This window comes from Onychostoma macrolepis, chromosome 24 (genome assembly GCF_012432095.1).
Source record: "Onychostoma macrolepis isolate SWU-2019 chromosome 24, ASM1243209v1, whole genome shotgun sequence".
Lineage (NCBI taxonomy): Eukaryota > Metazoa > Chordata > Actinopteri > Cypriniformes > Cyprinidae > Onychostoma > Onychostoma macrolepis.
This window is the reverse complement of record NC_081178.1, coordinates 13,612,720-13,625,702: the sequence shown is the minus strand read 5'-3', so window position 1 is coordinate 13,625,702 and position 12,983 is coordinate 13,612,720. Positions and strand designations below refer to the sequence as shown.

Here is a 12,983-nt window from a genome sequence, read left to right as displayed (position 1 = left end):
CTGATCCAATTAGATCTCTCGTCTTGCTCTCGAAGAGCATTCTGTAAAACTTCAAATGTAAAAGTTTGAAAGATTTGTCACCCACGCATGACCGTGTTGGATACAGAACCGCACATCTTCTTAACAGAAGCCTAGCACACTAGCATCACTAAGCATTGCAGCGTTTCTAATATCCCCCTCCTTTCTCTGAGTTATTCAGGGGATTAGCAGACCATTATTTTTATTTATTTATTTATTTTAATAGTGCACAATGTCAAAGCTTAGTTGAGGCATTTCTCCAGCTGCGATTAGACGTGCCTTTAGAATATACAAATGTAAAAGCGGGTAAAATTGGTCCGTGTTAGACAAGAAGTTAAGTCTGCTCAATATTTTTCTCATTTAGTGTTTAATTTTCCATAAAGCCAACATGAAATCTAAATATACACTTCAAAAGCTTGGGGTTGGTCAGATATTACTGTGTGTGTTTTTGCCACATATGCTCACTAAGGCTGCAATTGATCAAAAATTCTGTAAAAACAGTAATACTGTGAAATATTATTGCAATTTTAAATAATATATGTAAGGGATAATCAACGGCTAGCTGTGCATTAAACGATTTGAATGCACGACGTGGAGGCGAAGAACCGCCCGACGCGTGGTTGCCTCCGCGAAGTGCATTTAAATCGTTTAATGCAAAGCTAGCCATTGATTATCCCGTTTATTCCATGGTCATTTCCCAGCATTCACATATTAAAGATGTTAACAATATTTGTGCTGCAATATTTGACCAGAACTATAAAAATGATGGTTATTTTCATCTGTAGTACTATTCTACTGTAACTGTATGTTGCTATGGTTACCAATGTTTATAGGAAGCGCATTAATATAGAACGTGATTAAACTGACCTGGAACTACCTGTGCAGTTCAATGAATTTAATCAACACCTGCCAGCCAATCAGAATCGAGTATTCAGACAGACCATGGCATAATTTATTATAATTTATATCTGTGATGCAAATCTGAATTTTCAGCATCATAACTCTAGTCTTCAGTGTTACATGATCATTCAGAAATCATTCTAATATGCTGATTTGGTGCTCAAGAAGCATTTCTTATTATCATCAATGTTAATAACAGTTGTTATTTTAGAAACTGTGATTATTATTTTCTGATGAGATTTCAAGATAAGATCATTTGTTTGAAATTAAAATATTTTGTACCATTACAAATGTCTTTATTGTCAACTTAATGCATCCTTGCTGAATAAAAGTATTAATTTCTTACTAATCCCAAACTTTTGAACAGTGGTGTACATGAAATCAAAATTATATATAAATTATTGCGGTGAACAAATCATTGTAGCAACACAATCAGCACTTCTCTTCTTGACTTTGACTTTATTGCTTGTATATTAACCACCATGGGTATAATCATAAAAAAATTAAATTGCAAATATTGTGTAATCTTAAACTTATGATGAGAACAACCACAGTAAAATGGTTTAATTTAGGCTTTAAGTGTCTTTATCTTGACGAGATTTTAAATATTACGGATTTCAACGCTATACAGGTCTTGGCTGCATACTTTGGCACAATGATATGGATAATCTCCCCCTGAACACTCCAATTATGATTGCGGAAATGAGGCTGCATATTTCCCAGAGGTATAGGAGTGTGTTTGTTTAGTGAATGCAGCTACAGCATGACAAATTCCGTTCTCTGTAGGTTACAGTTTCTAAGTCTTTAAGCTTGCTTACTTTTGCTACACATAACATTCACTCATCCCTCTTATACCCTGAGATTTGTTCCAATTTCCATCATCAACATCTCTGACCACAGTAATTCAAGGTCATTATTAGACAGCAGACCCTAACCCTGTTAAACCGTTAAACCCTGGCTGAAATGTGTACTGGATGTTTTTTGTAGTGTAGTAGACATTTATTATGAATATGGCTTGAATGGACAGCTCATCCCTACAGTATGTGCTGGATTTGACCCGCATCCAGAGGCACAATAAATCTGCGAGGAACAATAATTTCTTGACAAGAAACTTTTTACAATAATATTAGTGTATAGAGCCCTTTAATGTGGGTGGGTGTTTTTTTTCCATTCACAGCTGTGATATACAGTTTAATCATGAATATACTTCGCTGATGTCTTTAGAGCCCTCCATATTTGTCTTCCAGCATAAGCTAATAAGCTGTAGAAATCTCAAAGCAGCCCCAAAATATTTTTACTACATCTCAATTAGTTGATATTTGGCTTTCACAGGAATCTTCTTGTTTGGTTGTGGCCTAAGGGCTCCCAAATACAGTCTCTAATACAGTAGGTCTCTATAGGGGCTTTCACACCAGAGGAATGTTTTCATAGTTCTTATAACTACTGGCGGAAGTACCCACTATTTGCCGTGTTTGCACCTCAGGAACTAGGAATGATTTTAGTTATAGGAACACCTGTCGGGGGGATTAAATTACCAATGAGAGAAGTGTATGTTTATTGGCCATACACATGCTGTGTAAACACAGAGTTTACATGTACTTACTCCACAAACAATGAAAACAGCAATAGATGGACCGACGCTGAGGTCAGCAGCATCACACACATGCATTGTGTTAGTCTCATGAACATGCATCGAAGACTGACATGGAAGAGAAGAAATTGTTGAATAAAGTTGCTATTTTTTTTTCTTTGCACAAAAAAAGTATTCTCTTAGCTTCATAAAATTAAGGCTGAACCAATGATTTCACATGGACTATTTTAACAATGTCCTTACTACCTTTCTGGGCCTTGAACGTTTCACTTGCGTTGCTGTCTATGCAGGGTCAGAAAGCTCTCGGATTTCATCAAAAATATCTTAATTTGTGTTCCGAAGATGAACAAAGGTCTTACGGGCTTGGAATGACATGAGGGTGAGTAATTAATGACAGAATTTTCATTTTTGGGTGAACTAACCCGTTAAATAACGTTGTTGTCAGTGGTAATAAGTTGGTGAGTTGTTTGTTTACTTCTTAATTAGTCTTCCCATCAACACCATTATTTATTTATTTGATTGGGGTATGTGGAACGCACATGACAAAGAAAGGCGGAATCTATCATATGAACAGTGAATATGACTTTTCCCATTCATTCTCAATCAGAGAATCACGCGTTAGGGGGTCTATTAAAACTCAGTAGGCTCAGGAGAGAAATAAGACACGCTGTCGCTGTTGGACAGTGTCACTTTAATGACATATTTTATAAATTTGCATTGTTTTTTATAATGTGAATTATTTTCTCATCAAGTATTTTGAGGAGGCAATGTCACCTTTGCTGACCTATATATACATAGGCTGGTCCGACTAATGTTTGTGTGTTGAGATAGAAACAAGGCACTGTAAGAAGGTAACATCAGATTATTAGTAAATCATGTGGTTCATGATCCAAAAGCATCTTTTTAAACATCCATTGTAAATATTATTGTGTGAGGCCACCGATGTCTAAATAATGTGTTTAGTCAGAATACAAGAATAAATGGATGTCAATGTAGAAAGATGTATTTTTGCCTCTCAGAATGGTGCAGTTACATCTTCTACCAGCAGGGGGCAACTGCCCACACTAACCAGCTAAACCTTGACCCCTGAGGTGAGACTTCATTAAAGTTTAATTAATAATGTAAAATGAATCCAATACAGCTGGGTGTGTTTAAACTATAAGTTCATGGGAAATTAGTGTAGGATAAATCGTTGCTCTTAAAATAACAGCACATAATAAGCTGCATTATCTAACACAAACATTGACGCAGGATTAATTTATTTGCATCAAATAGATGTTGAATACATTGGATTGTTTTTAATTTTCATACTGAATATACACTGTTATTCACAGCGGTATGCCCATGAGTTGAGAGCGCTTACGCTTTATTACTAGTCTGCTTTAAGAGACAAGAGCAAGTGCACTCAGAGTACAGCAACCACTGTGCTATTAGATGAAAAGCTCACTCCTGTGTCTAGAGCCTATAGTCATAACAGCATCTCCACTGCCTGGAGAAAAGGGAGAGAAATTGTGCATGTGCGCGATTGAATACTTGTATATGTGTGCGTTATAGAAGTGTGTGGGTGAGATAGAGAGGAAACTAGCATGTGTGTATATATGAGACAGACAGCCAGCAAGAGGGAAAGAGAGAATAACAAGATTTGGGTCTGTGTTTGTCTGTGTCATTCGAGGTAACATAGGCTGGGGAGAAGTTGCTTCTGTCTTCGCTTTAAGTCGATCAGACACAGCTCAGGTCTGGCAAAGGAAATAGTTTTCATCTGTCAAATGCTTATTAGAAATGTTTGGGGGTCTATATAGAAAGAGAGAATTCAACTCTTAGGTATGCTATGATTAAAGCTGCTATGAAAGCTTGTCTCCACCTCAGATTAAAAATAATAATACTAATAAACAAGGTAATTGTGACTTTATAGTTCACAATTGCAATGCCTTTTCTCATAATTTCAACTTCATATCTTATTTTTACATTATTGTGATGTTACTGTTTATCTTTTGATTGCAACTCATATTCTCATAATTGTGACTTAAAAAATGTGACAGTCACAATCATAAGAAAAACAGTTGCATTTCAGACATACAAATTACTTTCTGACACAAGTGCAGCTTTATTTTTAACTGTGATCTCAGAATTCAGACTATTTTTTTTTCCATAATTGTGACTGTTGCTTTTCATTGTGACTTTATTTCACATTTGCAACATTATTTATCATAACTGTAACTTTATTTTTCACAATTATGTCTCATATTTTTTTTTCTCGTAATTGCAGCTTAATTTCTGAGAATTGTTCAATTTTGCTTGTAATTCTGACTGTACGTCTCATATTTGCGACTTTATTTCTTTGTAACTGTGACTTTGTATCGCACAACTGCAATTTATACCTCACAAATTCAACTTATTACATATTTCTCACGGTTGCAATTTTATATCTCACAGAGTGACTATTTCTCATTTCAAACATAAAGCAAGTTATTCTTACAATAACCTGATTTATGTTTTTCACTGAAACAGAATGGACATCCATAAGGTGCTGTTTGGAAACAAAGGCAGTCGAAATGCAATGAGCGAGATCCAATTCCTAATCATAATTTCAGCCATCGCCAATGAAAACTAAACGTTTTAGCTATGGTTTGTGCATGTTGTGAATGGTCCCTACAAACAAGGCCATTTATCAGGTGTTGGACACTAAGATTTACTACAGTCATTCAAAGAGTAGTTCCAGCCTTGCTCTGACCCTTCAGTAAACTGGTTTAACCTACGTCATCAAATGTTCTCTGATCATTCTCTTGTAGCATGCTGGCCAACATCCAAAGGTCTTGATCACAACAGAAACTGCATTTGCTTAATGTCAAAAGGAAACAAACAATTTCTTACATAGAATTTTAAAAGGTCAGTTTGACTTTCTGGTCTTATTTACAAACTTATCTTGATTAATACAAGACAAACCGCTTTGCTAGAGAGTGTTTCCCTTCAAATCAATTTCAAATCAGTCATACAAAACTAAAAAGGCAGCTCATTAGGTAGATTGTAGAATCTGCTCACCTTCGCCAAAGACAAATGTTGTTATTTCAGCTTGCCACTGCATTCAAGTTGTTGTTTAAGGTCCCTTAATACCCAATTTACTTACAGAAATTAAGTGAATTAATCTTTCAGGGACTGCCTGCACAGATGCCTGCCATTTGCTTTTAAGTGGGAAAAGTGCTGGTATAGAAATGACAGACTAATACAGAGACAAACAAAGAAATAAATGAATAAAGCAGCTTACACATTCAATTTACCTTACCAAGTGGCCTTAAACAGACTCGCTGCATCTACGTGTTTTGTAAGGACAAGCAAATTGGCTTGAACTCAGGTGACCAAGCGTTACATCCTGAGGCAGCAGTCTTGTTTTCCTATAGGGTGTGCAACTTAAGAACTGAACCAGACGAGTGGGTTTAATTTCAGTGTTTTCCTAGCGTTGTAATGGTCTAAGTCTTAATGGTTATGCTTTTTTCAAGTCTTTTGTTTCTATCTGTCAAATAAAAAGCCATTTTTGTTGATGATGGGTAAGAACTTTTGTTCTACGCAATTGCTGCTTCTAGAACAGAGAGAAATGTTGAATTAAAATACATTGGGATGACATCATCTATACAAAGAAGATCTCAAAGAATAGCATTTCTCAAATAGATATATTTCTTGTTGAACACATTTTTAATTGCCGACTCGAGATTAATTTCTTATGAAATCTCAGAGATTTCAAAAGGAGTCTCTCGCAGCGCAACATCCACCGTGACATGTTCACATTCCACTGACACTGCGACTATGTATTTTACAAATTTGCAATTTATACCTCACAACTGCAACACTTTTTCTCATAATTTCAACGTCATAGCTCACACTTCTGACTTTATTTCTCAAAGCTTGTTATATATTGGGATTGCAACTTTAAATCAGTGCGACTTTGTGTCTCAGAATTGACCATTTTTCTCATAATTGTGACTTTGTCTCACATTTGTGACTTCATTTCTTGTAAATGCATGTTTATTTGTAAAATTGCAACTTTATTTCTCACAATTATTGACTATTCTTATAATTGTGATATTTTGTGATTGTAACTATTTCTCACAATTGTGACTTTCTCTCACAATTGCAATATTAACACAATTTTAATTGCCATCTTGAGATGAATTTCTTACAAAACCTTGGTCTCTAAGAGGAGTCATCACTGAACATCATCCACAGTGACATGTTCACATTCCACTAAAATAACTTTGCTTCTGATCAGGTCATTGAGCTGCCACTTTGACTATCTTTGGCTGCTTCAGAAAGCACAAAACCTGACAGCAAGCTACGTTGATCTTGTGCATGATGTGATTAAGGAAATTGCACTAATGCCATCCATTGTCCAGAATAATTACAAATGATTCTGCTTATGTGCTGTGGTGAAACTAAAGTGAACAAAAAAAAGCTCCATCGCTCTCACCTTCCGCAGCAGCCCCCACATAAGCCAAATCAATCCAGTTACCTTTTCTTTTTAATCAGACCCACGAGAGCTCATAGGGAGATGGATGTTTATATCAAATGCTCTGGTAGCCTTGGCTAACAAAGAGAGAAAGAGATTTCAAAACCTCTGCAGCTCAATTAACATTTGCAAACTTTATCTCAAACCTCAATCCATCTGTCAGAGGGAGAATCAACTATCTCAGCTACTCAGTTTCTCTCCCACATGTAGACGCAGAGCTGGAAAGATTAATTAAAAATGTCCATAAGTGAATGATCTTGTTGATTAATCATTGTTTTGGCACGCTTTTATTCAAGGGAGTCTTGGCTGCTTCTAAATTTGGGCCATTAAGTGACTGACTATTCCAGGCTGTTAATCTTATTATTCCTGGCTACCTGTAGTCTGTCCGGCGATAAACCTTTTCGCTTACTTGCATGTTTGCAGCAAGTGTGTGCAATAAATCAATACTGGCGAAATCAGTCATTCATAATTCTCACCGTCGAAAAATGGTTGACTATGAGCTACTTTAGGTGTTGATGCAGAACAAACATGCATTTTATATTATGAGACCTACCATCCAATTATTTCTAAGAACCAATTTCTCCTTGACTCTATTGATTTTTCAGTGCTAACTCTCTGCAAGGCAATTAGCCAAGTAATTAAATTATGTAGTAATATTAAAGTGGTGAGCGCTTCAGGCTATATTAAAACCCATGCCTAATTCCACAACGTTGTGTGTTTGCAAAAACTATTTTTTCTTTGTTTTAGAAAAGTGTTTTCCTAATATATAGGAGAGCTTCTAATTGTTATATTATGACAATAAAAGCAAAATCTATTTATTCATCAATAAATAAGTATGATAATAAAGTAGAAAAGGGTACACTTTCACTGCTACGAAAACAACTCTATCCCAGCTAACAGAACACTACCAGGGTGCATCCAATAGCCAACTGTTTAAGAGTTGAACAGACGCAGAGTTGACAGTCAAGGTAAAGCGTCAGTGTTAAGGGCAGCTCAGCAGGGAATCCAGCAGCTCATTTTCAGTTCTTAACACATGAAACACATTTAACACACTCATAAAACAAAATTTTAAAAATAATCTGCCAGTGTGTTCAAATGTAGCATATGAAGCATTTGAACATCAGAGTTCCTTAACTTATTTGTAATGGGGAGAGCAGGACGTGTTGTATTGTAATGCTGAGTGAGTTGTAACACTGTCACATTTAACAAGCACCAGGAGAAACACTGAGCTAAGAAAGTAAAAATCACACATCTGGTTTATGATTTGTGATCATGTTAACTGACAGTATATGACAGAACTGATAGCATCTGAATCAGCAGGCTGTCTCGTTTAATTTGATATATAACATCCACAAGCTTTTCATCTACATCTAGCAATATTGTGGCTGACCAGACAGCGAAGGTTGGAACACTTTCCAATCTATTGGTTCAAAATACACAGAATGGTACATTTGACATTCATTTGGTTAACACAAAAATATTTTTTAATAACACACTATTTTTTTCTGTTTTTAAAGTTGTTTGCCTATGATGCCTATTTTTAATGGATTTATTTTAATTGAATTAAATGATTCCAATATGTCTACCAAGTTATGCAAGTTCGACCACAATAAATCCATTCATAAAACTTAATGTTTTCTATTAGTGTTAGTGGGGTGGGTAGTAACCGCAGCTCTTTTACTTGTAAAAAGATGACATAATTTAGCAGTATATTTATAAACAACCTTAATATGAGAATAAAGTTTTAGCTCCAGACGTTTAAACAAAATGTGTTGCAACACTTCCCGGTTTCCTTGGAATTTCACCGGTCTGGTTCGACAAAAACTGAAACGCTGTCGTATTTTTGCATGCAGTGCCACCGAGATGCTGTAGGTTAATGTTATTAGGTGAAATATCATCTGCACCACCTAAATATATGAACCGTCTTTCCACCAAAGGCTCGATTTATTGTTGGTCCTTGCCGACCGTGATAAACTGCAATGTAATGCAATGACCACAAGACCAACAAGCAACTGCAAATAAACCAAGTTCTTAAGAAGAATCCATAACTACACCGGTTCCATCTGTAGAGTAAATGCCACCGGACTTATAGACTAAAGCACCCCAGCTTGCCAGATGCCTCCCGGTGCCCACCACTGCAAAAGAGCCACGGAATCAACTGCAACTTACGGGATGATGGAGAAGCTGCCCGAGAGATGCTGATGTGGCTTAAAATCCACAGCAAGAGCTTCAGTCCGGTCCCGGCGGGTGGCTCCATCTTCGACTACAGTGAGATGAGCGGAGATGCAGTTACTTTTCCTTCTCGCGCGCGCTGTCCGGAAGAGCAGCTCCACAGAGCGAAGCCTCTAGATGAGCGAGACCCGCACTAACCGACGCTTCTCGGGTCTGGTACTCAGTGTCGATCAAATTCAGCCTAACAGTCCGGCTTTTCAACAGCAAAAGACTACAGTGGAGCACTTTAATGCGGTATTTCAAGCCATGTCGAAGCGCGTGGCGCCGCGCGCTTCTGTAGCTATGTGACGCCTGCCTCGCGGAGGTCGCTGTCCAGGTGCTGAAGTTACTCCACGCAGCGCGCGCTCGTCCATATAAACACAGAACCCCTCTCTCCTTTGAGTTGGTACGTTCCACGAAACAGTGGAGCAGCCCTCGCGGGACAGGGGCCATTGCTTTGAGCGCCTTCTCATGGGCAGCAGAGAATAGATAACATTTGAATGAGAGTAGCTTTTATGTTTGTAACTAAAGCTGTTTCTGGAGGACTGATGATAATGGGCAAGATCTTTGCCGTGGAGTTCACTCAAATTACAAGGGCGGTCGTAGGAGATGTAATTATAAGGAATTATTACTGCAGAAATATGCACGGAAATATATAAGCCTACTTGTTGTACAAACGGGTCCGTTAGAGGGCTCTGTGGAAAGAAAATGTTTAGGGCTGTCAAAGTTAAGACGACGTTACCTTGAGATTATGTTGGTAAGACTTTACAATGAAGTTTCATTAGTAACGTATTGACTAACAACGAGCAATACGTTATAGTAATTATTAATCTTTGTTCAAATTACTAGTTATTGCAACTATTTATTGTTAGTTCATGTTAGACAAAGTCGATGAAATAATATTAACAGATTGCCTACAACGTTTGGTTTTAATAATGTAATAGTAAATGCTGAAATTGACATTAAAATAGAAGTATTTTCATTGTTAGTTCATGTTAAAGTATTTTAAGTGTTACCTATTTGTTTAATATTTTTAACATATACCAATCTTGTTTCATTCTGTTTTTTAGAAGGTTGGAAATCCATGATTATTGGCAGTCGTAGTTTTTAACAGTAAAAATAAAAAACTAACCTGCATTTTTTATGAGAAAAATATTTGTAATTCTAAGTAGTTCTCTCCTTTCTCCTCTATGGCTCTGAATCAATATTTATTGTGAAAAGGGAAATAAATAAATAACAGTATTATATTTAGCAGCTAATTCTTTCAAGCACTCACCTTTTATTAACAGCTTTCTATAATAAGTGCTGCAATTTATAAATCCTGCTGCAGGACAATTCATTTAATTGGTAAAAAAAGAAAGAAATGTGTATTGTTCATGTTTTTTTATTTGTTTTTTTGTGTTTTTTTTAAGTGCATGAAAGACTCCTTTTAATCTAAACAGTATTGTGATATTCATACAAAGTATTTTTCTTTGTAGACTTAAAGACTTGTGATATTCATAGTTAATAATATAAATTATTATTTTTACATGAATAAAAGGTTAATTTAGATGGTATCACACAAATTTTTTTAAAATTTACAAAACAGTTTTAAAAAAATATCTGTAAACCGCATCATGGTTATCTTTTTGTACTTTCCAGGTTTTTTGTTTTATTTTTATTTTTTGTTGTTGTGTTTGTTTTGTTTTGTTGTTGTTTTTGTTTGTTTGTTTGTTTGTTTGTTTGTTTGTAAATACATATGAATAGGATTCACAGCCTCCTGAGAATATTGCTCCTTCACTGGCTTTTTCTTCCTGTCTGGAACAAAAGTGCCCAGCAATCCTCACCTGCGTATGCTTGGATTTTTGTGTGATATTTACCCACCTGTTTGAAAAGTAAACTCTCAGCAGAGTGTGAAAGAAACACCATCTGTGCAAAGGCAGAGAAGGACACCAGATACTTTCACTTTTCTCCAGGTTCTCGTCTATCAAAAGCAGTGCTGCTGAAAATGCAACACGTCTCATCCTGTGATTTTTCCTCTATGGCTGAGCAGGTGTTCGGCGTAATCACTTCAGGATGGAGATAAACATTTGCTTTGCAGCGCATCAACAAGCACAGTAGGTAAAAGAAAAACAAACTTAAAAGAACAATTCACCCAAAAATGAGAATACTGTCATCATTGACTCAACCCCATGTCATTCCAAACCCAAAACGTTCTTTCTTGTGTGGAACACAAAATGCAATGTTTATCAGAATGTCTGAGCTGCTCTCTTCCATACAATGAAAGTGGATGGGGAACAAGGGATTTCAAGCTATAAATTGCATCATAGTAGTCCATATTCCAAGTTCTCTGAAATCTAGCTTTGTGTGAGGAATAGACTGGAATGTATGTAGTTATATACTAAACATCTTGGTCACCAAATAAGTCCATAATCATAATAACGCTTCCTCCAGTGAAAATGTTCATCCACTGTTGTCCTCTTACATCAAAATCCAACTGTTTTGGACTGTTTTTGCTTATAAACAGTGCTTGATCTGTGTATATTTCTTTCTTGGTTCAGACAATACTACTTTTTCAATAGAAAAAGCAATATAATGAATAGAGGACCAAGAAGCAGCGCTTTGAAGTTAAAAACGTCTTAGATGGATTTGCTTCTTACTAACGCACTTATTTTTTCTTCACAAGGCATTTATTGTTGGACTGGAGTCATATGGATTACTTGTGGATTATTATTCTGTTTTATCAGCTGTTTGGACTTTCATTCTGACGGCACCCATTCACTGCAGAGGATCCATCCGTGAACAAGTGATGTAATGCAAAAAATGTTCCAAATCTGTTCCAATGAAGAAACAAACTCATACATCTTGGTTGACCTGAGGGTGAGCAAATTTTCAGCAATTTTTCATTTTTAGGTAAATGATTTCTTTTAATTGTATAAGTAAACATCCATGCACTACATTTAAGACCACCCCGTGTTGCAAAACAAGTAATTTTAGTTACATGTCAGACTATAATTAATCCTAATAAAAACCTAATGCACCCGTCTTGAAACTATATTACTGTATATGAAAGTTATGTTTATGAAAATCAATAATACATCTGTTGGGTAAGACTAGGAAACTCACATCAAAGAGCATAACAAAACAACTTATAGTTAATAAATGTTAGATCAAGGAATACAATACGAACTCTTTGAAACATCAAACTCATGCTATATTGATAGTAATATCATTAAGAACTAATTTTCAAAGTCTATCAAATTACTTTTAATTACCACCTTTAGCTCACAAATACAAGGTATATTTAATAGTCTAGATTCCTTTTGATTCTCTCTTGTATTCCACTATACAAAGTACCAACATCTGTCATCCTTTCATTCTAATAATCAAATTCTAGCATTATTTCTCTTGTATTCATAATGGATTACTCCATCTTTAGAGGTCAACAGTTCATTATATTCAAATGAGAGGGTTCTCGTATAAATCAGTGGAACTGAGAATAAAATCAGATTTCGAGGGTAGAAACGCTAATGTCATGGAATTATAAATCCTGAAAAAACTGACTCTTTGTGACCTATGAGCTGTGCAGATGTCTCAGAAAAATGGAATTACCTGAATTGCTGTGGTGAGCATATTCATTTAGCTGTTTGAGAGAATAATTGGTTCCTGAAATATTGCATAGAAATAATTAACCAAGGGAACCAGGTGAAAGGAGACCTAAGAAAAAAATGTTAGATGATAGGCATCCTAATACCTCATCTCAGAGCTCAATAGTCTCTCAATAAA

General features: G+C 36.0%; 1 protein-coding gene across 3 annotated transcripts in view; it reads right to left on the bottom strand.

The window, feature by feature from the left end:
• Positions 1 to 9,642, bottom strand: part of cntnap2a (contactin associated protein 2a) — a 378,859-nt gene extending 369,217 nt beyond the window's left edge. For all 3 annotated transcript variants that reach the window (XM_058765454.1, XM_058765455.1, XM_058765456.1), the window contains exon 1: positions 9,177 to 9,642. In XM_058765454.1, coding sequence (XP_058621437.1) covers positions 9,177 to 9,264 — 88 coding nt within the window. In that variant the 5' untranslated portion in view covers positions 9,265 to 9,642. The remainder of the gene's footprint in view (positions 1 to 9,176) is intronic.
• Between the last annotated feature and the right edge of the window lie 3,341 nt (positions 9,643 to 12,983).